At 37.9% G+C, this 23109-nt stretch overlaps 1 protein-coding gene across 2 annotated transcripts in view; it reads right to left on the reverse strand.

Annotated features, from left to right (window-relative positions):
* Positions 1 to 23109, reverse strand: part of LOC135216322 (serine/threonine-protein kinase SIK3-like) — a 1037686-nt gene that overhangs the window by 418078 nt on the left and 596499 nt on the right. For both annotated transcript variants that reach the window (XM_064251493.1, XM_064251492.1), the window contains exon 14: positions 18681 to 18820. In XM_064251493.1, the coding sequence (XP_064107563.1) occupies positions 18681 to 18820 (140 nt within the window). The remainder of the gene's footprint in view (positions 1 to 18680; positions 18821 to 23109) is intronic.

Here is a 23109-nt window from a genome sequence, read left to right on the forward strand (position 1 = left end):
TTTCCTACGTCAAAATCCCTTTTTTATTGCATTTTTGTTTTTTTATTGCATTTCAAGTCATATTAAACTTTATTGCACTGCATATAATTTCTGAAGAGCAGGCTTCTTAGTTGTGCCAGATGTGGAGGTTTTGCTAAGCTCAAAGGTTTGGCTACGGATGACTTTTTCCCTGAACGAGGGTTTGAAAGACAATGTGTAGTTGAAAATGAAGTCTTGCGAATTCTCTCTCCTAAGCCCAACTGTTGCCTCTGCTTTATATGGAGGAAAAGTTAGAGGCAAGCCCAACATTGCACTGTATCTCAGCAAGAGGCAACTCTTGTGAGAAACTTGTCTCAAGAACAGGAAGATAATTCTGTCTCTCTGATGAAAGGCCAGATGTGCCCAATGGTTGATGACCTAGTGTGCCAGGAAGTTAAGGGCCCTACCACTGGATACCAGCAACCTTTTGAAGGCCACCCTCTTATCCAAAATTGGCATACTTGTCATGGTACAATTTGTAGCATTAAATGAAAAATCATTTAAATGGAGTCTCCAGAGGAAGACTGTTCACAAGTTGACAGACCATTCCATCCAACAAGCAGATGAGTAGCCTCCCAATCCTGAGGTGTGCAGTACCTCCACTGAATTGAAAACAAGTGGTGGAAGGAGTTTGCTCAATCTGCTGGAGGTATAGAACTCCCAAACCTGCATATCAAGATATTCACCGCCTCCAAAACACCAAGAGCTAACTGTGAACATAGAAACTTGGCAAAGGTCAAACCTCTGGGGCATCCCCTAAAGAAAGTTCTGTAGACAATACTCAGATTCTTATGCTCACTATTAATTAAAATAACCACTCTGCAGTACTGCTCCAGCTTGGTCTGCAGAGATTCTGGAGGAACGCTGCACTCAAGACTACAAGATCCTGCGGTATTAGCTGCCGTCTTCAAGTAAGTTTTCCTCTCCCTCCGTCATTCCTGACCTTGTCCTGAGCCACATGATTCCTCTGTCAGAGAAAGTAGATGAGATCCAGTAGATTTGCCATTTCAAACTTTGACCCAACCATCCCACTTCCCTTTACTCGGTCTAAACCCAGTAAGAAGACAGAGAGGACAAACCAGAAGGTGCAATACCTCTCTTGTGCACATCAATCCCATGTGGCAAACCATGAACTGAAGACATGAGAGAGATCAATGGAGACCACTTTCTGAAATGAGAGATTTCTGATTGCACACACCTAGCAGATTGCACATGCACAAGGCAAGAATGAGGTGTTGGTACACCTCTATGCTTTCCTCCCCAAGGAAGAGGATGAGGAAGAACCTTTCCTGTTGCTGGAAACCTTGCACTCACAAGGCAAACTAGTTGAGCATGATTCCCATCTCCCTTGCAACTCTTTACAACCATGGGGGAGAAGGCAACTCAAGCTGCAACATACACCTAGTCAAAAGACCCACAACAGGTAGAGCAAGGAAGGGATATGAAGACCTACCTTGGTGAGCCTGAAAGTAGCATAATGGGATGGACAAGGGACAGTCCTCTCATTAAGTGGGCATGAGTGACAGCCCTACCAGAAGTATAATGACCATGTACCACTGATCTGGTATTTCTACTCTCCTTTGATAAAGAAGAGCACGAAGAGAAGTTCCCTATACTTCTTTCCCCTAAGTGAAGGAAGATATCCCAGGGGCAAGAAGGAGGACGAAGACAAGCTGGAGGACAGCATTGAGAAGGAAGGAAGATGGTGATGAAGTGCATGAACAGCAGGAAAATTTCTTGCTTTTTCCTTGCTACATCTTGCTTGTTTTCCACACTGAAGGATCACTTGAGGCTGAACCAATGGGAAGAGGAACAGGAAGGATCATTAGGTAAGGACCGAGTACAATCCTTCATTCATCCTGTTTCCCCTTCATTTTGAAGAAAAAGCAAGCCAAAATAATACAAAATACTAAGAAAGGGCACAAGTCACAAAAGGAGGCAAAAATGATTGCAAAGCAACTAGGGTTGCAAGCTACTCATCAAAAATTTAACAAGCACACAGGGTAGAGAGTGGACCAATTTTCTCTATCTGGATGGCTGAACAATAAGTGGCAAGGTTGGGCGAATGATGGTTATACCCCTTTCTCACCCCACCCATTTCCAACTGTTAACTATTTTTTACCAAGATTCACTGACTGATACAGCTAGCACCAAATGATACTCCTATGTATAAAAGGCAACAGTTCTATCCATGTAAGAATAATATTACTTTTAATTAATCGTGTATTATTGTATAAAAACGAACCATTGTCTTACATAGCCTTATATGTAGTTATTAACCTCAAATTCATAAAAAATTACGACATGCTACAATCAACATGAAATATCCCCTTTGGGCAATCAAGATCCCCCATATCTCTCTAACTTCAAGTTCATTATGAACCTTTCCTCAAGAATTGATGCATTTACTCTTAACTAAAGAAGAAAAGGAACCTCTGCATATCCATAAACAAAATTTCTTGAAAAATAGCCTTTACATAAAATAGCAAACCATTCCCTCATACTGCTGAATACTACCAACTCTATATTCAAGGTGTGTATTTGGTTCAGCTAGTTTGAAGGTCTCCCCTAAGACATATTTAATTACATCAAATGTATCCTACAAACTCACTCTGGCAGAATATTCCAAGTATTTTATGGAAAACTTTAAACTTCTCGTGGTCATATATACCAAACCAAATGACAAATTATAGCTGACAATTACCTTCTGTGCACACAAAAGCCTCACAAGCTGAAAGAAAAGTATAGTGTACCATATTCTGATGTTATAACAGCAGTAAGGAATACTATGTGATGATTTGCATGACCATGGTAATTTCCTATGCATACTATACACATGGGATGGGAGGTTACCATACTTAATAAACATACAAATAGTATACAAATTACCAATATTCCTAAATAAACCAACCACAGGTGTAATTTCAATTTAAATAAATATAATTCAAATGGAAAATACTTCAAATATGAGAAAAGAGGGGGGGCTACTTGATCTGGAAACTATACTAGTGTATGAGGAGGCAACTGCAGCACATACTTCTGGTAATAATATAATTAGTTTTGCATTTATTGTATAAACCACTTCACCTATTAATAGCAATCTGTATGTACAATTGAAAGAGGCATGAATGGGAATTCAACTTTTGCATTATCCATGTTGGAATAAATTTCTAGATTAGGATTTTAAAATAATGAAAAAGCTAAAGTTGCTAAATACCATCCAAACTGTCATGAAACGTTCAAAATTACTTCAATATTACACTATTTGATGGTACATAAGACCCATCTCTTCACAAACATGGCTCAAAAAATTACGTGCCTGGGTTTTCTACATAAAGCCGAGGTATCTAGTAATTCAATGTTTACATAGGTAGAGTAGACTACCATTAGTTGTACAAGTAGCTCCATAAGTGATGAACACTATTAATTTTTGTTTTAAAAAATCCTACAATTACTACTTGGCAACTTTAAAAAATTTGGTATATTTCCTTGTATAAGATGACCTTTAAATCCTAAAATTTACCATTAAAAGTTGGGGATCATCTTATACTATTATTCTAAACGCTAAACCTTGAATTCTAAGTGATACTGATCAGTAGGATAGCCTCAGCCTTGGTGCAATAACCACCAATATACTACATGAAAAGATTCACATTTTGAAATAAACCATTCTTACCTTATAGTATATTATTGGATATCTTCATTATAAATGGCCTATTCGAGGAATGCATAATTCCATATCAATTAAATCAACTTCTATCTATGCAAGCCCAGCTAAGAAAATGTACACATTGAGTTATGGTTGTGCTCTCACCATCTTTATCTTTCAGTAACCTTTCAGAAAATTCATTATCATTTTGGTGGTATATAACACAATTTTGGATTATATATACAACCTTTACTCAATAATTATGTAAGATCATTATTGTACATTATCGTATTGTTGTTAGGGGTTGTTTGTAATTGGCAATGGAACGTAAATAAAAGAAAGGTTTCCATTTTAGGTGACGTGTAGGAAAAACATGATAAGAGTACATACTTGGCATTGTTATTTTGTTTATTTTGAATTTCTAAAGATAAAGTATGTAAAACAGCATTTGTAATAACATAATCTTTACATCGCCAATATTCAATAAGATACCTGTTGTTGCAAAAGCTAGCCTATACACAGATGGTTCTGTAATTTAGCAGTCGTCTTAACAATCAAATAATGAAATTTTGGCATAATCTTTTACCGCATCTAAGCTAAAGATTGTCTTACACACGGAAATATATGGCACATTGAATTCCCATTTTTTCTACAGAGAAGATTTATAAGGTTAAGTGAAAAGAACATTCACGATATTTCAATGAAATTTAAGATATTTATCAAATCCACACAGCAGTTTAAAATAATTGCAAAGTTAAAGTTTTGTCGAATAAAACCTTTAGGACTCCTTTTGAGGAACAAAACCTTTTGGACTCTTTGCTCACCAATGCCTTCATAAAAGCAATAGTGACTCTCACTACAAATCTTAGAGCAATGAATTGTAATTATTTTTCATGGCTGTGCATTTTGTGCATAATTTCAGACTAAGGAGATTCCATAGCCTATCTCTAAAACAATATTCCATTGAAGAAAATATGTGGGTGTTGTCTAGCAAAGAAAGAAATACTACGAGGTGAGGATGCCAGTTTTTATAGGTATAGGCCTAATATGAATTTCTTTTATCGTACTTGATAAAATGCTTACATATTCATGACTGTATTATATTATTAACCCTCTTACGCCGAAGCCCTAAAAATCAAAACCTCTCCTGTATGCCGGCGCCGGTTTGGAGTGAGCGAGGAAGCGGAAAAAATAATTTTTTCAAAAAATCACAGCGCGCTTAGTTTTGAAGATTAAGAGTTCATTTTTGGCTCATTTTTTTTTTCATTGCCTGAAGTTTAGTATGCAATCATCAGAAATGAAAAATAATATCATTATCATATGTAAATAATGCGATATATGGTAGCGAGAAAAAAAAAATCATAGATAATTGTATTCAAATCACGCTGTACAAAAAACGGTCAAAGCTAATGAGTTAATTTTTTTTTTCGTTGTATTGTACACTAAATTGCAATCCTTTTGATATATAATACATAGTAAAACAATAAAAGCAACACCGGAAAAATATTATCACAAAATTATGTACGAATTTGTAACGCACAGACGTAAAAAAATGTTATTTTCAAAAATTCACCGTAATTCTAAATATTGTTCTAGAAACTTCCAATTTGTTTCAAAATTAAGACAAATGATTGAATATTACGATACTGTAAGAGTTTTAGATTAGAATTGCAGATTTCGACCATTTCAAACGAGTTAAATTTGACCGAATGTCAAAATTTTTATATATATATTTTTTTATATGCACATATTTCGGAGATGGAAAAAGCTACAACCTTCAATTATTTTTTATTGTATTCTTCATGAATTTGCGCACATTTTGATATATGAAACTCTATAATAAGGCTAATATGAAAAGGAGCAAATATTAGGATAATGCGATGTACGTATTTCGGAGACTTGCACTTAACGTTATTTATATGAAAATATTTCGAAACTGATAAAAGCTACAACCATGGGTTGTTTTTTGTTGTATTGTGCATGAAATTGCGCACATTTTCATATATAAAACTTTATGTAACGGCAAATTTAAAAGGGTGCAAACATTAGGACAATCGCACGAAAAACTTTATCGGAAGAGTTATCGCACGAACGTGAGGAAAAAGTTTTTTCATAAATTAACCATAAATCGAAATATTGTGCTAGAGATGTCCAATTTGTTGCAAAATGAAGGCAAATGATTGAATATTATTATAATGTAAGAATTTTAGCTTAAAATTGCGTTTCTCGACCATTTCTGTAGAGTCAAAGTTGACCGAAGGTTGAAATTTTTGCACTTATCGTTATTTATATGAAAATATTTCAAAACTGATAAAAGGTACAATCATGGGTATTTTTTTGTTGTATTTTACATGAAATTGCACACATTTTCATATATAATACTTCATGTAAAGGATAATTTAAAATGGTGCAAAAATTATGTCAAAGTGACGAAATAATTTCCGAGATGTGTCACTGATACTTTTTAGTGCGATAAGAAAGAAATTCGCGCTTGCGCGCCTGCGTAGCGATTGTAAACAAAACAACGCCTTGATCTGTGAACTCCCAGCATCCCCCAAGGCACGTGATACAAAAGTTTTCAGCTGGTAGGCCTATAAGTATTTTTCCGCGAATTTTTAAAAAAACTTTTTTGAGCCGACGTATGATACGTCCAATCGGCATACGGGAGACATTTTGACACGACGTTTAATACGTCCAATCGGCGTAAGAGGGTTAATAAAGCAAATGAAACATTCTAAAAATCTTTTTCATATAACTAAACTTTTCATGTTAGTACAGGATTATCCTTAACATAAAATCAAATTAGGTCTATAGTCATCCTTTATTTATGTGCGCCAAAGTTCTCAAGATTCGCAAACCCACTTATTTGTTGATTTTTTCAGTTGAACCTCTATAAATTATTTGTGAAAATTTCAGCAATTCATTGCCTTTTCAAACAATAAATATTCACTAATTAGTGTATTTTTGTTATTTTCAATACTAAATACATTTTTATGATACAAAAATTATTCGCTAAATAAATTTTCAATATTAATATTGATTAACACTGTATTAAGTTTTTAAAAAGATTAAATTATATTAAATAATAAAAATAATATCTCTCTCTCTCTCTGAGATGTATGTTTTTGTATGATAGATGATTTACTAATTTTCAAATATTAATATTAATGTAAACAGCAATAATATCAATTCATAAACGAAAATACTAGAGGAAATTTGTGAGATTTTAGTTTTTATACAGTAATGAATTATGTAAAAATAAAGGAAACTCCAACATTTCGCTGAGCGACTTTTTAGTGGGTTCAAGTTGTTGCCAACTCAGCAGTCAAAGGATATGCCTATATAGAAAATTCTCTCTCTCTCTCTCTCTCTCTCTCTCTCTCTCTCTCTCTCTCTCTCTCTCTCTCTCTCTCTCTCTCTCTCTCTCTCTCAGGATTGCTAATTTGAGTCTCTTTAACCAATTGGTATTAACAAATGCAAAGTTCGTGTGTGTTCATAGTATTTTAAAAATGCTAGTAAAGGTAATACATCTTTGAAATACAAAAACAAATAATTATATTTTGTTGTTGTCAGTTGCTGGTAAAGAGAAATAATAATATTCCTGAGAGATTAAAGAGATACTCTCTCTCTCTCTCTCTCTCTCTCTCTCTCTCTCTCTCTCTCTCTCTCTCTCTCTCTCTCTCTCTCTCTCCTGGCACAAAATATGTCATGGTAGTAACTCTCTCTCCTCTCTCTCTCTCTCTCTCTCTCTCTCTCTCTGTGTTTTGGAAGTACTTATGTACTAATGGTATATCTTTAAGGTGACTAATGTTTAAGATAACTTAGAAATGACATTACTAATATAGTGGAACCTCGACATACGTCCCAACTTACGGAAAATTAAAGTTACAAAAGCATATACGAAGATTTTTTTGTCTCTGCATACGAAAATAATTCAGGTTATGAAAGGGTGTTACTGTAAAGTCCCGAGATTCACCCGGACCACTGAGACCAATTTTCAAACTCGCGCGCTGCCATCTGAGTAGACTCGCTGTCATGGTAATCGCTCTATAGTGAAGGAATTACATATTTAAGGAAATGAAAATGCATTTTTTTCAAGTAGGTCTACAGCAAAGAGTCATTCACGCACGTGTTGGAGGCGCCTGTTCTCATGATTGTTCTAGAATCGTCAGGTGTGATATGGAACTCAACAGGCCTACATGTCGTTAGGAACGCCGTGATTTATGATGCAACATGTCGTCTAGATCCTTCTAAAGATTTCATGTTGTCTCAGGAGTGAGTCTGTGACGATCATGCTCCGCCCCCCATAGGCCCCGCCCCCAGGTTGCCGTATAAATACGACTGACGAAGTAGGAGAGATCAGAGATCAGCAGCAGAGATATCTCATCAGTTAGAGACCAGCAGAGAGCAGAGGTCATCAGAGAGAGATAAGAGAAGAAGGAACCGACGAAGGATAAGAGAGAAAAAAGGCGCTCAAGAGTTTGATCAGAATCTGGTCAAGTCGTCGTCCGGGAGTGGACGACCGAGGCATTTCGACGTTGAACAAGCCTTCAGAGAAGAAATGTCCTACAAGAGGCTTCGAGGAGTTCATGCCCTTCGAGTATCTAGAATAGACATTGTTTTCTGCAGTATGGTGTCAAGAAGACGTCCGAAGTTATAGTTCTCCTTTGTGAAGTCGTCGCTTTAAGGATTGATTTCCGACAGATGAAAAACTTGCCAGCAAGTATTTTCATTACCTCAGTGCTTCCCCAGTTCATGCAGTGTAAGATTTTACTTTTGTTATGTAAATAAGAGAAACCATTCTGCATTTATCTTTGTTAGTAAACTTGTAAATAAACTTTGTTCTGTTTGTGTATCTTTCTATATTCGTATCCCCAGTTTCAACTGTGGGCGTTGAATTCTTTTTGTTTATTATATATCGAACCTGAGGTGGACCTCTCGGGGTCCATGACATTAGTGGCGATCTTGCCAGGATATTCAGCACTGTAACATTGAAACAGGGAGAATATAGAAAGAGCCAGAATGAGTGAGATGGTGAAAGAGTTTATTGAGTCGGGTAAGCTTCTGGGTCTAGAGGGGAATGATCTCGTGAGTATGTTGAAAGGAAAGAAAGGGAAAAGTATGAGAGAGATGAAAGAGCGGATTGCTCGGTTAAGCAAAGTACTCGTAACAGTCAGACAGGCGAAGCTGATAGCTTAGATATGAGTGCAGTGCTGAAATTAGTACCAAAGTTTGATAAGGAAGATGTAACGAAATATTTCATGTGTTTTGAGAAGTTAATGGAAAGAGAAGGTTCTCCCAAAGAAATGTGGCCTCTATATTTACAGTCAGTTTTGAGTGGTAAGGCACTTACTGTGTATAGTTGTATGTCTAAGGAGGAATGTGATGATTATGATATTGTGAAAGAAACTGTTCTTAGCGCATACAGGTTAGTACCCGAGGCGTACCATAAGAAATTTAGAAATTTGAGAAAGGATGAGAATATTATGTATGTAGAATACGGCAAGAAGATAGAAAGGCTGTTTTTTGATTGGTTAACTTCCGCTAAAGTTAAGGATTTTGATGGTTTAAAGAACTTAGCGTAGATGGAAAACTTCAAAGATAACGTATCCCCTGAGATTAAACTTTATATAGAAGATAGGCGAGAAGTATCTTTTGCAGGAGCAACTAGGCTAGCAAACAAATACAGACTGACTCATAATTTAAGTGTCAGTAAGAAGCGAAATGATCCTTCGTCTGGCAGAGTACAAAGCAGTAAAAGTTTCAGTTCTAGTAGTAGCAATGCGAGTAAAAGTGACTATTCCTGTTATACATGCAGAAAACCAGGCCATACGTCTAAGGTTTGTAAGACTAAAGTGGCATCTAGTGGCTCAGAATTAACTTGTTTCCGATGTAATGGGAAAGGGCATTTAGCGAGAAATTGTGCAGTAGAAAGGAAGGATGTTAAGAAACCAGTGTCTCTAGTTAACCTTTCGTCAAGTAGGAATGATGTGATGAGAGAAACTAGGAAAATTTTTGGTGAATTTCTGTCAGAAGGTGTAGTTTCCTCTCTTGGGGGACTAGGTTCGAGAGAAGTAGTCTTGCTTCAAGACACAGGAGCTGCTGTCTCACTGATTAGAAGAAAGTGTGTGCCAGACAGGGCGGAAATCAATATGGAAGAAAAAGTCATGTTAGGTGGATTTCCTAACGCTTGTGTTCTTTGTCCCTTGTTGAAGTTTCTGGTTAGATTACAACGCAAATTCCAAGGTTACGATGGTTTTTTATGCTTTTTAACGATACCTCATACGCAGAACTAGTTTCTGAGCGGAGGGCGCATAAATTAATTTATGCTATTAAACTGTATGGTAACCATAGTCAAGGATAAGGAACGCATTCTCAAACAGTATACATATCCTTTAATACAAAACAGCAAAATATCATTAAAACATTATTTCACTTAAAGAATCCATTTATACTCTACTTAGACTTGGATATAAAAACCATAGTTTCTCTCTCTCTCTCTCTCTCTCTCTCTCTCTCTCTCTCTCTCTCTCTCTCTCTCTCTTTGTATTTTCCGACGAAAATAATCACTAATTAGTGTATTTTGATGTTTATTTCCATGACTAAATACATTTTTATAATACAAAAATGATTTACTAATTTTCAAATATTAATTTTGATTAATACTGTATTAGTAAGTTTAATAAGTTGAAATGATATCACATAATAAAAATAACAATTCTCTCTCTCTCTCTCTCTCCTACAAAACTACGAAGATGTATGTTTTTTTGTATGATAAATAAATGATTTACTATTTTCAAATATTAATATTAATTTATATAGCAATAATATCAATTCATTAAAGAAAATACCATAGTGAATTAGTAAGATTTTAGCTTATATATTTAAAAAATTATGGAAGAATGAAGGAAATCCCAGTCTTCTTTCTCTAACCTTTCTCTAACTCCAGGTACTAAAACTGTCAGATATATCAAGTTCTGTGCCAGGAGGGGGAAGAGCTGCTGTGTTGCCATCAAGTGCTCATGAAATTTTTCCCCCCCCTTTCTCTCTCTCTCTCTCTCTCTCTCTCTCTCTCTCTCTCTCTCTCTCTCTCTCTCTCTCTCTCTCATTTACTGAGACTCAAGATTTTTTATGTACTTGTACTATTTGTTTTTAATACTTTCAAATAATAATAAATAATAATAATAAGATAATAATAATAACTAATAATAATAATAAGAATAATATAATAATAATAATAATAATAATAATAATAATAATAATAATAATAAACGTAATTACAAAATTCATATGTGATAGTATTTTAAAGAAATACAATACTAATCTATCCATGTCACTTTTAATTAAGGTTAACTCTCTCTCTCTCTCTCTCTCTCTCTCTCTCTCTCTCTCTCTCTCTCTCTCTCTCTCTCTCTCTTTTGCACAAGATAATAATGTCATAGGGGTAACTCCCTCCCTCTCGTTCGCTGGAAGCGTTATAAGTATTTTTTGAGAGAACAGAGAGATAAACACACACACACTCTCTCTCTCTCTCCTCTCTCTTCTCTCTCTCTCTCTCTCTCTCTCTCTCTCTCTCTCTCTCTCTCTCTTTTACCGAGATGAAAGAATTTTTATGGTACTAGTATGTAAAATGTTTATTGATAATTTCAGTTTATTTATAATAATAACAATAATAATAATAAAACTGTAATTACAAAATTCATAATGGTCGTATTTTAAAGAGATGAAAATGACCTTTCCATTTCACTTGTAAGGATAATTCCTCTTTCTTATTGAGATCAGAGAATTTTTATGGTAGATGCACGTGTTTATTATATTTTCAATAAATAATAATAATAATAATAATAATAATAATAATAATAATAATAATAATAATAATAATAGAATGCCTGAAAATATATGGGGCAGAGGAAAACACCATCAGCTTCCTCAAAAATACAATGCGCAACTGGAATACAATACTTACAAGCTCTGGAATAAGACTAGCAGAGGTTAATATCAGGAGAGGGATCTTCCAGGGAGACTCACTGTCCCCACTACTCTTCGTAGTAGCCATGATTCCCATGACAAAAGTACTACAGAAAAGATGGATGCCGGGTACCAACTCAAGAAAAGAGGCAACAGAATCAACCATCTGATGTTCATGGACGACATCAAGCTGTATGGTAAGAGCATCAAGGAAATAGATACCCTAATCCAGACTGTAAGGATTGTATCTGGGGACATCAGGATGGAGTTTGGAATAGAAAAATGCGCCTTAGTCAACATACAAAAAGGCAAAGTAACGAGAACTGAAGGGATAAAGCTACCAGTTGGGAGCAACATCAAACACATAGATGAGACTGGATACAAATACCTGGGAATAATGGAAGGAGGGGATATAAAACACCAAGAGATGAAGGACACGATCAGGAAAGATATAGAGACTCAAGACGATACTCAAGTCAAAACTCAACGCCGGAAATGTGATAAAAGCCATAAACACATGGGCATTGCCAGTAATCAGATACAGCGCAGGAATAGTGGAATGGACGAAGGCAGAACTCCGCAGCATAGATCAGAAAACCAGGAAACATATGACAATACACAAAGCACTACACCCAAGAGCAAATACGGACAGACTATACATAACACGAAAGGAAGGAGGGAGAGGACTACTAAGTATAGAGGACTGCGTCAACATCGAGAACAGAGCACAGGGGGGCAATATCTGAAAAACCAGTGAAGACGAGTGGCTAAAGAGTGCATGGGAAGAAGGACTAATAAAAATAGACGAAGACCCAGAAATATACAGAGACAGGAGAATGACAGACAGAACAGAGGACTGGCACAACAAACCAATGCACGGACAATACATGAGACAGACTAAAGAACTAGCCAGCGATGACACATGGCAATGGCTACAGAGGGGAGAGCTAAAGAAGGAAACTTAAGGAATGATAACAGCGGCACAAGATCAGGCCCTAAGAACCAGATATGTTCAAAGAACGATAGACGGAAATAACATCTCTCCCATATGTAGGAAGTGCAATACGAAAAATGAAACCATAAACCACATAGGCAAGCAAATGCCCGGCACTTGCACAGAACCAGTACAAAAAAAGAGGCATGATTCAGTGGCAAAAGCCCGCCACTGGAGCCTGTGCAAGAAACATCAGCTACCTTGCAGTAATAAGTGGTATGAGCACCAACCTGAGGGAGTGATAGAAAACGATCACGCAAAGATCCTCTGGGACTATGGTATCAGAACGGATAGGGTGATACGTGCAAACAGACCAGACGTGACGTTGATTGACAAAGTCAAGAAGAAAGTATCACTCATTGATGTCGCAATACCATGGGACACCAGAGTTGAAGAGAAAGAGAAGGAAAAAATGGATAAGTATCAAGATCTGAAAATAGAAATAAGAAGGATATGGGATATGCCAGTGGAAATCGTACCCATAATCATAGGAGCACTAGGCACGATCCCAAGATCCCTGAAAAGGAATCTAGAAAAACTAGACGCTGAAGTAGCTCCAGGACTCATGCAGAAGAGTGTGATCCTGGAAACGGCACACATAGTAAGAAAAGTGATGGACTCCTAAGGAGGCAGGATGCAACCCAGAACCCCACACTATAAATACCACCCAGTCGAATTGGAGGACTGTGATAGAGCAAAAAAAAAAAAAAAAAAAAAAAAAAAAAAAAAAACAAAAAAAAAAAAAAAAAAAAAAAAAAAAAAAAAAATAATAATAATAGAAGTACTAATAATACGATAACTAATTTCAAAAGAAAATTCTTCCCTTCGTCTTTTTCTGTATCAATTTCCCTACCTCATAACTCCAGTGACACTCAGAGCTGGGAAAGTAACAATGCCATACAATGATCAACGAATTTAATGGTTTTATGTAATTTTTTTCTCTCTCTCTCTCTCTCTCTCTCTATCTCTCTTCTCTCTCTCTCTCTCTCTCTCTCTCTTGTATTTTAATGAAAATATACAGTAATTTGTGAATACAGTGTTGCACATGAAAAAAGTAAATTAGTGATAATTTTAGAGATACTAAGAAAAATTGCAAATTAGTGAAATTTTCCCTGTGGACATGTTTTCAACAACGTCGTTCCGGCTTACGACGATTTTCGGGTTACGACGCGTCTTAAGAACGGAAACCCCGTCGTAACCCGGGGACTGCCTGTATAGATACATGATAGGAAAAACATGAAGAGAACAGTCTTCAAAAACACATTGCCATTCACCATTAGATTATTAATGGACTTCCTGGAAGGTTAAGGATCTATACTGCTCAGATATAAGAACAGTCATATGGTTTAAATGCATGCTAGAAAAACCTAAACAATTAGTTTTAAAGACCATAAAAAATTGTGATAAAAAGACTAATTTTTGAGGACTGGGCACTGTCAAGGAAGGTTTACTGGCAATACTAGGAGGAAAATAACTCATATATCTACAATAGAAATAGTTTCTAGATCTATGGTATTCTATATTGTTATGAGGTTCTACAATTAAAGGCTGCTTACCAATGAATTATGATACCACTGCAGTACGAAGCCGTGGCAATCAAATTTAAATATAGAGGTAAGGTTTAGAGGTAAGGTTCAAACTTCAAGATTAGTGACCTTATTACAGGTGTCATGCTATTTTGAGAACAACAAAGTTATTCTTGGTAATTTTAGTTGAACACAAACAAATTTTGTCCTTTCAAGTACAGTGGTACCTCAAGATACGAAATTAATCCGTTCCGAGACGGCCTTCGTATTATGAGTTTTTCATATCTTGGAACACATTTTACATGTAAAATGGCTAATCCATTCCAAGCCCTCCAAAAACACCCCAGTAAATTATATTTCCAGGCCTAAAACACATGTTCTAGGGTTACAACGCCGATCCGACGGAAGAAATAGGACTCCAAAAAGGCAAAATACTGTACATACTTGAGTAATATTCAACTGCATGTAATGTTCAACCCCATTTTATTAGGACTTTAGCATATGTCCCTTAGCAATAAGCCTAGCCTATGTTAGCGGTTGCTACTGTAGCCTAGTCTATGACTCTGACATCTAAACCTAAGAGCTAAAAGCTTAGAATATGCCAATAAAATGTATAAATAATCAGTATGTACTCATTTCAAATAATTATTAATTAATCATTAACTATAATACACAAACAAACAAAAAACAAACCTTCCAATCGATTGTTTACATTCAGCTCTTACCCGTCTTGTATCGAACGAGCGCCAAGCAATCATTTTTCCTAGCACACAGTAAGCCATAAATTTTCATTAGTATCTCTCTTCAACTAATGAAACAACCAAACATTATAATAACCATTCAATTCTATTCTTTATTCTATCTTTACCTAATGGAGATACCGAGTTACTGACAGCTATAATGAAACATACGTATACGTAACGTAATAATAAAACAGAAGAAGAATTCTAAAAAATACGTATTTGTTGGCAGTCTGATTTATTTTATATTTTATGATATCTATTTCACAATTGTTTTATTAAATGTATTGGCATGTACTCATTTCAAATAATTATTAAGTAACCATTAACTATAATAAAAAAAAAAAAAAAAAAACAAAAAAAAAAAAAAAAAGCTACCAAACGTCTGTTTACATCCAGCACTTACGAGTATCGAACGATCCACATGCAATAACTTTACACAGTAAGCCATAAATTTTCATTATCTCTCTTCAACTACTGAAACTACCAAACAGTATAATAACCATTCATTTCTATTCTTTATTCTATCTTTACCTAATGTTTTCTTTTTATTAAATGTATTGCATGAATAAGTTTTTCAATTTACAGCATCCTTTTACCAATAGAATACTTAAAGCACAAGGGGTACATGCTGACCAATAGGAGAGTAGGACCTTATGGGGTGACTAGCATCAGGAACCAATGGGAGAGCGGGAGGATGGTGGCGACTTTACTCAGTTGGCGGCGCGGGAGTTTTAAAATTGTTCTCGGTGGTCCGGGCGAATCTCGGGACTTTACAGCAACAACCTTTCGTATCTTGAAAACTTTTCGTATGTAGAGCAGTAAAATTTTTCGCATCGGCTTTCGTATCTCGAGTTTTTCGTAAGTAGAGCCTTTCGTATCTCGAGGTACTACTGCACATATCTGTACACCAGTTTTAGCAAGAAGAGCATCCTCCCTATCCTGTTCCAAAAAATCAGGCTCAGTTCCCTTCAGAGGACACAAAAATATACCTTGATATCAACTGCAAAATTCGGTAAAATTAGCTTGGGTAGTCCCTCCATCATTGGTAAAACTATTAATTACAGTGTAACCCCCTTTTTCCGGAGAATAGGCAACCCCCCCCAAAATAGTTAGAACCCGGGAATAGTTGAAACCCCTATAAAAGTGCTTAAAACTGCCTGTTTTGTTAGGTAAAACTCAAGAAAATTTTTATACCTGGTTTTTTCAATAGTTTTATCACAAAAAGTGCATTTTATGCTGAAATTGATAAAAAAACAAAAAATTTCACATAAAAAAATATTGTGAATAGGCTAATTTTCCACAAATAATGGGGGTATATGTTCCAGAGAGAAATCCACAAATACGTGAGTCCGCGAATATGGGGGGGGTTCACTGTACAGCAACCTCACTTGTGAAAAAAACTGCCACTTAAGGCTAACAAAGAGAGGTTCTTAGGAAAGCATTGTTCATAGTGCCACAAAGTCCACAAATCCTTCTGTTGGAGCTACTTGTGTAAGATTAACTTGATCTCCTCACAAACTTAACAAAGCTTTCAGCCGTTCTTTTTCATGTTCCCCTTGGAATATCTACTCGCCTCTGTCCACCTTTTTAATTTTCTGTAAAATCAAACTATTATGCCAGCTTTGTCCATCCGTCTGCAATTTTTTTTTCTGTCCACCCTCAGATCACCATATGGAGGAGTTATTTGACAAAGTCTTCGAGGGTTGCGTGAAGAGAGAGAGAGAGAGAAGAGAAGAGAGAGAGAGAGAGAGAGAGAGAGAGAGAGAGAGAGAGAGAGAGAGAGAGAGAGAGAGAGGCGGTTGTGTGAATGGATAGTTAACGAGCGAATTGGTCATTCGGCAAGCGGTTGTTGTGTCTGTTGGGTTCGGTTGTGGGTTGAGTCTATATTTGACATTCAGTCCAGTGAGGCAGTTTTTTGTCGAGTCAGTCTTGGATTAGTGTCTGTACTGGACAGTAGAGTCGACAGCGGTCATGGAAGATACCATTGGATGCTCAGTTATGTTTTGTGTTTTTTGAAGTTGTTGTTTGAGTTGTTGGTGTTGTATGCTTAGAGTTGTTGTGGCTGTGTTGCTAAAGTTGTTGTGCTTGTGTGTTAGAGGGTTGTTAAGCTTGTGAGTTCTGTCACGTTGTAGATGAGTTGTTGGAGTTGTGAGTTGTTGAGTGTTGTTGTTGGTGAGTTGTTGTGGTTTCTTGGTGGTGTTGTGGATGGTTGTGTTAACTTGTCATGTAGTTGTTTTTTCATGTTGATAGTGACTGTTTGTGCAATGGTCTTTTGTTGTGTTGTTGTAGTCCTTGTTTGTTTATGTATTGATTTACAGCGGTTGTTGGTGTCTCAGCAACCTCATCCAGCTGACAGCACAGCTTCTCGCCCTGCAGTCAAGCAAATCTGGTGAGTACGAGAGTGTGAGAATTTTGTTTGTGTCTGTGGATGACCAACTGTCCTGTCGGTAAATAGTAACATAAAGGAGAAAGTCTGCCTGGGGGGACATTGATAGCTGGTACGGTTTAAGTAACTGCGGGAAGATTTGCTTGTTTTTTTTTTTTGCTTAGCTCTGATTCCGCCACAATCGAACATACCAAATAGCCTCTGTAGTTTTCATTTTATTCAAGGTTAAAGTTATCCATGGATCGTGCATTTAGCAGCACTTTGCAGAGGTGTGGAACCCACCCTCACTCTACCACATCTGGGAAGAAACTGAAGCACTACCAGTCGTAGCTGATAGTTTTATACAGCAATGTACAATATACAAAAAACTCGATTGTGCAGAAGAAACTTCGGCGCATTTTTTACTTGTAACTCTGCCTTCCTTTACATTAATTAGTATATTTCATATCAAATGCTTTGGATGAGGCCTATAGTTACTTGAAAAAGCAACTCAGGTGTCATTAAGCTATTTCATAATAATAACAACTATTCTTCTTGTTTAATATGTATCATATAGAAAGATATGAATCAAATCCTTCATAACATGAAGTCAAATTTACAAATAAGCAAATATCCCTGGTATAATTTTTTAGTTATTACAATATTAAATTATATAATATAGATAATATTATCTTTATATTCTATATATATATAGATATATATAGATTATATATGATTAATATATATATAGATATATATACATATATATAGTATATAGATTATAATATAAGAATATATATATATATAAGCGAATATATATTATATTAATATTTATTATATATGTATATAATATATAGTAATATATATATATATATATATATATATATATATATATATATGTGTGTGTGTGTGTGTGTGTGTGTGTGTGTGTGTGTGTGTGTGATGCTCTTGGTTACCTCCATAAATATTTTTACAAGATGGAATATAAAACTCATGTACGTATCTTGTCTGGGATAACAGCAAATTTCTCTTTTACTGGGCTGGACAGTGTAATTTTCGAGGGAAAAGACCAACTACGCTTCTTAGGGGATTGAAACCCAAAGATAAACCACATCAGCTCCATAGTACTTGATTCATTAAAACACTTCTAACTTACTGAAGTTGTACTAATAAAGTCATATTTTCCTTTTTATTTCAGGTTGGGTTATGCATAGTCTTCATCCAAGTACAATACGTACTTGGAAAAACTAAATCATTTTCCAAGATAGAACCTCACTGCAACTGTTATAAATTCAGCAACATGGTACAAAACTCTATCAAAATAAACAACTACCAAGCAAACACAAAACAGTTCACGTATCATTCTCACATAAACCAACAATGGTACCTCTTACCCCACAAGACTTTCTGTTCTTACCAGGATGCCTTTCCGTAACCATAGATAATCCTGATTTCCTTGCTCTGTTAGGCGTCATTTTTCTCTGTACTTCTTGTACATCCTTTGGTCCAACTAAAGGTAATGTAGCTCGCTGACTACCTCCGCGCCCTGACATGTACCTTTGAAATAACAGTTATGTAAAGCTTAATGTAAAGAAAAAATTCTATTCAGTATAATACTGGCAGTGGGAATTTGTTAAATGATAGAGGGATGTATCAACCACATACAGAACATTACTTCAATAAATAAAAGTACTCTAAAAATAAAGAGAACTGAAAATCACACCCATTTCATATAGCAACAACAGCTTAGCTTGCCAGCTCTAAAATGATATTGTTATGATACAATAAAGTTTTATACATACTTACCTGGCAGATATATACATAGCTATTACTCCGTCGTCCGACAGAAATTCAAATTTCGCGGCACACGCGGCAGGTAGGTCAGGTGATCTACCCCCCCGCCGCTGGGTGGCGGGAATAGGAACCATACCTGTTTTCTAATTCATAATTTTTCTTCCAGCTGTCTCCTGAGGGGAGGCTGGGAGGGCCATTTAATTGTATATATCTGCCAGGTAAGTATGTATAAAACTTTATTGTATCATAACAATATCATTTTTATACATTCAACTTACCTGTCAGATATATACATAGCTGATTCACACCATTGGTGGAGGGTAAAAGACAGCTATTACTGAATAGACAGGTAAACAACATAAGTTGTAGGTAATAAATAAATAAAACCTTGGTTCCTATGTGTTTAGACGAAGGGTCGACTTCCTAGCTATTGCTAGTAGTCTGCTTCGTCTCAAGAGCCTCAGCGAGGATGTGACCTATGGCTAAGAGTTCTTGTAGATCTGTCAATGGGGTCTTATCCACTTACTTGACAGAATCTAGTGGTCATTTGTCAATGGGGTCTTATCCACTTACATGACAATACACCAATGCCTATTGGCATAATTTAAGGAGCACAACACCGATCCCGATCACCTGATCCTAACACGAGGGTTTGTGCTTAATTTGAAAAGAGCTATCCCCAAACTCATTTCAAATAACCTCAGAAAATAATACACTTATGTTAAAATTTTAAAAAAATTTTAATTTACTAGTTAAGGATCAGTGTCGGCTCCCTATCCCAGCAACGCATCCGTGGACACGTATAACAAAGAGAGAAGGATCTCTCATTGGCCCACTTGATCTCCTTCGTGCAAAGAGAAGTCAACACAGAGTTGCATCTCCCGTTATTACAGCTAATATGACTCTCACGACATATTGTTATGGAAAGAACAAGAATTGTTAAAAGCTCGCACTTCAAGCGCTTTTAATTCTTAGCTGTTTGAAGGAAACATCAAGTTACTCAAGAAGTGCTTTAGAGATTCCACTCTTCCAAAGAAGACCAGGGCTTTCTTTGCAACAGATCTCTTCTGGATGAAGCCCAGAGCCTGGCTTGCGCCTGGCTGGCGCCTCGCGCCTGCTTGGCGCCTGGCCCCTGGCTGGCGCCTCGCCCCTGGCTGGCGCCTCACTCGCGCCTGGCGTCTTAGCTGGAGATTCGCGCCTAGAGCTTGGCTTGCGCCTGGCTGGCGCCTCGTGCCTGGCTGGCGTCTCGCGCCAGGTTGGCGCTTTGTGCCTGCCTGGCGCCTCGCGCCTGCCTGGAGCTTCGCGCCTGGCTGGCGTCTAGCGCCCGGTTGGAGTGGCGCCTTGCGCCTGCCTGGAGCTTCGCGGCTGGCTGGTACCTCGCGCCTGCCTGGCGCCTCGCTCCTGCCTGGCGCCTCGCGCCTGGTTGGCTCCTCCCCACTTGCCGGAGCTTCGAGCTTGGTAGAGTCTCGAGGATGTCTGGCAATGTCCACATCGGACACTCTTATCTGTCCTATATGTTCGCATCTAGCGCATCTGTGTCAGGTTGTAGGCCCGGTCTTTCTCCTCATCAGACAATGACAGTGTTCTTTAGGCTGTCTGCAGGTTTCTTCTTCCTTGCTGACTGCGTCAGAAGGTCTTGAGTCGCCTTCTCAGTTAATGAACGAGAAATGTCCTTCACTAACTGAGAAGGGAACAAAAAGTCAGACAAAGGCGAGTACAGAAGCGCTGCCCTCTGAGCGTGGGAGACCGCTTTGGTTAAAAAGGCACTATATACTGTCCTCTTTTTAAGAAGACCTGCTCCAAATAAAGAGGAGATCTCAACCGAGCCATCCTGAACCGCTTTGTCTATACAAGACGAAATACACAGAAGGACTTCTGGTTCGAGTCCTTCAGAATCATGGGCTTTCTTGGACATCACCCCAAGGGACCAATCTAAGAAGTTGAAAACTTCCAATACATGAAAGAGTCCCTTGAGGAGATGGTCCAGTTCTGAAATGCCCCAAGTTATACGGGCAGAGTTCAAACCTTGTCTACATGAAGCGTCAACTAAGGTCGAAAAGTCCGCTTCTGACGTAGACGGAAGAGAAATACCCATATTCTCTCCCGTCTGACACCAAATGCCTCTTTTACCAGCTAGTCTCGCTGGAGGCATGCAGAAGACCGTTCTAACTAACTCCTTCTTCGACTTCATCCAAGAGTCTAAAGACTGAAGAGCCCTCTTCATCGAAATAGGCTGGCTTCATTCTAAGAAAAGACGAAGATTTCTTCGTCTTTGCACTCGAGAAAAGAGAGCGCGGAGAAGGAGGAGAGGCAGGAGTCAAGTCGTCTCCATACTCCTCTAGAAGCCAGGCTGTCAAAACTTTATAGTTCGACAGTCCTTCTCTTCCTTGATACTGCTCCTCCGAGTTTACTTCTAATTCTCGGTCTAGATGAGTCTCCGCTGCTAATTCAGTACGTCTTTCCTCTGGAGGAGACAAACTCCTAATAGGAGAGGGGCTAAGGGAATGATATTCCTTCCTCTTCCCCGCTTTAATAGTCCTGGAAGGCGCCAACAGTCCAGGCTTCTCTCCATAAATGGATGACGCTTCCCGCTTGGATGACGCTTCTAGTCCGCCAAGCGTCCTGGCTGACGCCTCCCGCTTGTGTGGCTGCTGACGTCTGGATGACGCCTCGCGCCTGGAAGACGCTTCGCTCTCAAAAGGCGTCCTAACTGGCGCCAAATTTTTTGGTTGGAGCCTCGCGTCTAAAAGCAGCTTTAAATGACGCTTCATGTCTTGACGACGTCTCTCTCGCGTTACGTGTCTTCCGTAAGATTCTCCCGATCTCGCTCTCGAAACCGAAGCCTCTGCGATATGTTTGGAAGCTTCACGTCTGCATGACGCCTCTCGCTTCGCAGGGGAGAGAGGACGAGACTTCTTGATTGGAAGCGCAACGTCCTTCCTACGAGGCGCTAACACTCCCACCAAAGAGGCCAGTTGCTCTTGTACTGCCAAGATAATCTTCCTTGAAGCTTTTCCCCCGTCATCTTCAATCGGGGGAGAAGTAGGAAAAGGAAGCAGTCTATAGGAAGCCTGTTCGTCTTCTACCTTACTGAGAGATCTATGAAGAAGACTTTCCGCAGGTTCTCACAACTCTTTCCAATAATGTTAAACATGTTAACAGTTATTATCGTCGATCGAGAAGGATCTCTTTGTTAACGCGAATAGGAGCGAAAAAAGAGATTCTCGATGCTCTTTGCGATATGAGAGAGTCGTGGAATTGACCTAAGTGATTAAATGGGTAACGAAATCAGGAACGAATTTTGCCGTTACCGAGCTTGGTGTCCGAGAGGCTACTGGAATCTTAGGTTAATAACTCGCTAAAACGAGAAAATCTTGGATGGTGCTCTTGGCTCACTGCGCCAGGCTGGCGCTTCTGGCGCAAATTTGCGCCAGGCTGGCGCTGCTGGAGCATTGCGCCAGACTGGCGCTTTCTTCTAATTCTTTTTATGTTATGTGCCAGAACACTTGTGCCTTTATGGTTACCCGACATTCCTTTCACATGTTTAATTCCATTTCTTAGTTAGGAAAAAGCTTTATATACGTAGTATAGTCCATTCAGGGAAACAAGTTCTGCCCCAAAGAGAATGTTTCCCATCCGACTCATCCATCTTCTGAGCAGGTACTCTAATAAGCTATGCTTTCGTAAGCCTGAGAGCATTACATAATATAATGTTCTGCTGCGATAGAATCCTTTAATAATGTTACCTACGGTAAACAGCATTGAAAGGTTGTACTATCTCTCTTATTGAAAGCTTCTTAGCAAAAGGCATACAATATTTATTTATGTTAGCTTAACTATCCCCTCAATCCGAGGTTAAGACCGCGATTGTAGGGGAGAGATACGAAGTTATTCCATCCCGCAGGAGAGAGAGATACACCCGACCGCTCATGACTGACACCTACATGGTACTGACAGTCACAGGCGTAGGCGTACTGCGTTGGTCTCAGGCTCTCAGCGAAAGCAGTCCCCGCTTACTCTTCCAGAGTTGCCAGCTACTCCATTTAATAAAG

The sequence above is a fragment of the Macrobrachium nipponense genome, chromosome 6 (genome assembly GCF_015104395.2).
Source record: "Macrobrachium nipponense isolate FS-2020 chromosome 6, ASM1510439v2, whole genome shotgun sequence".
In the NCBI taxonomy this organism is placed as follows: Eukaryota; Metazoa; Arthropoda; class Malacostraca; order Decapoda; family Palaemonidae; genus Macrobrachium; species Macrobrachium nipponense.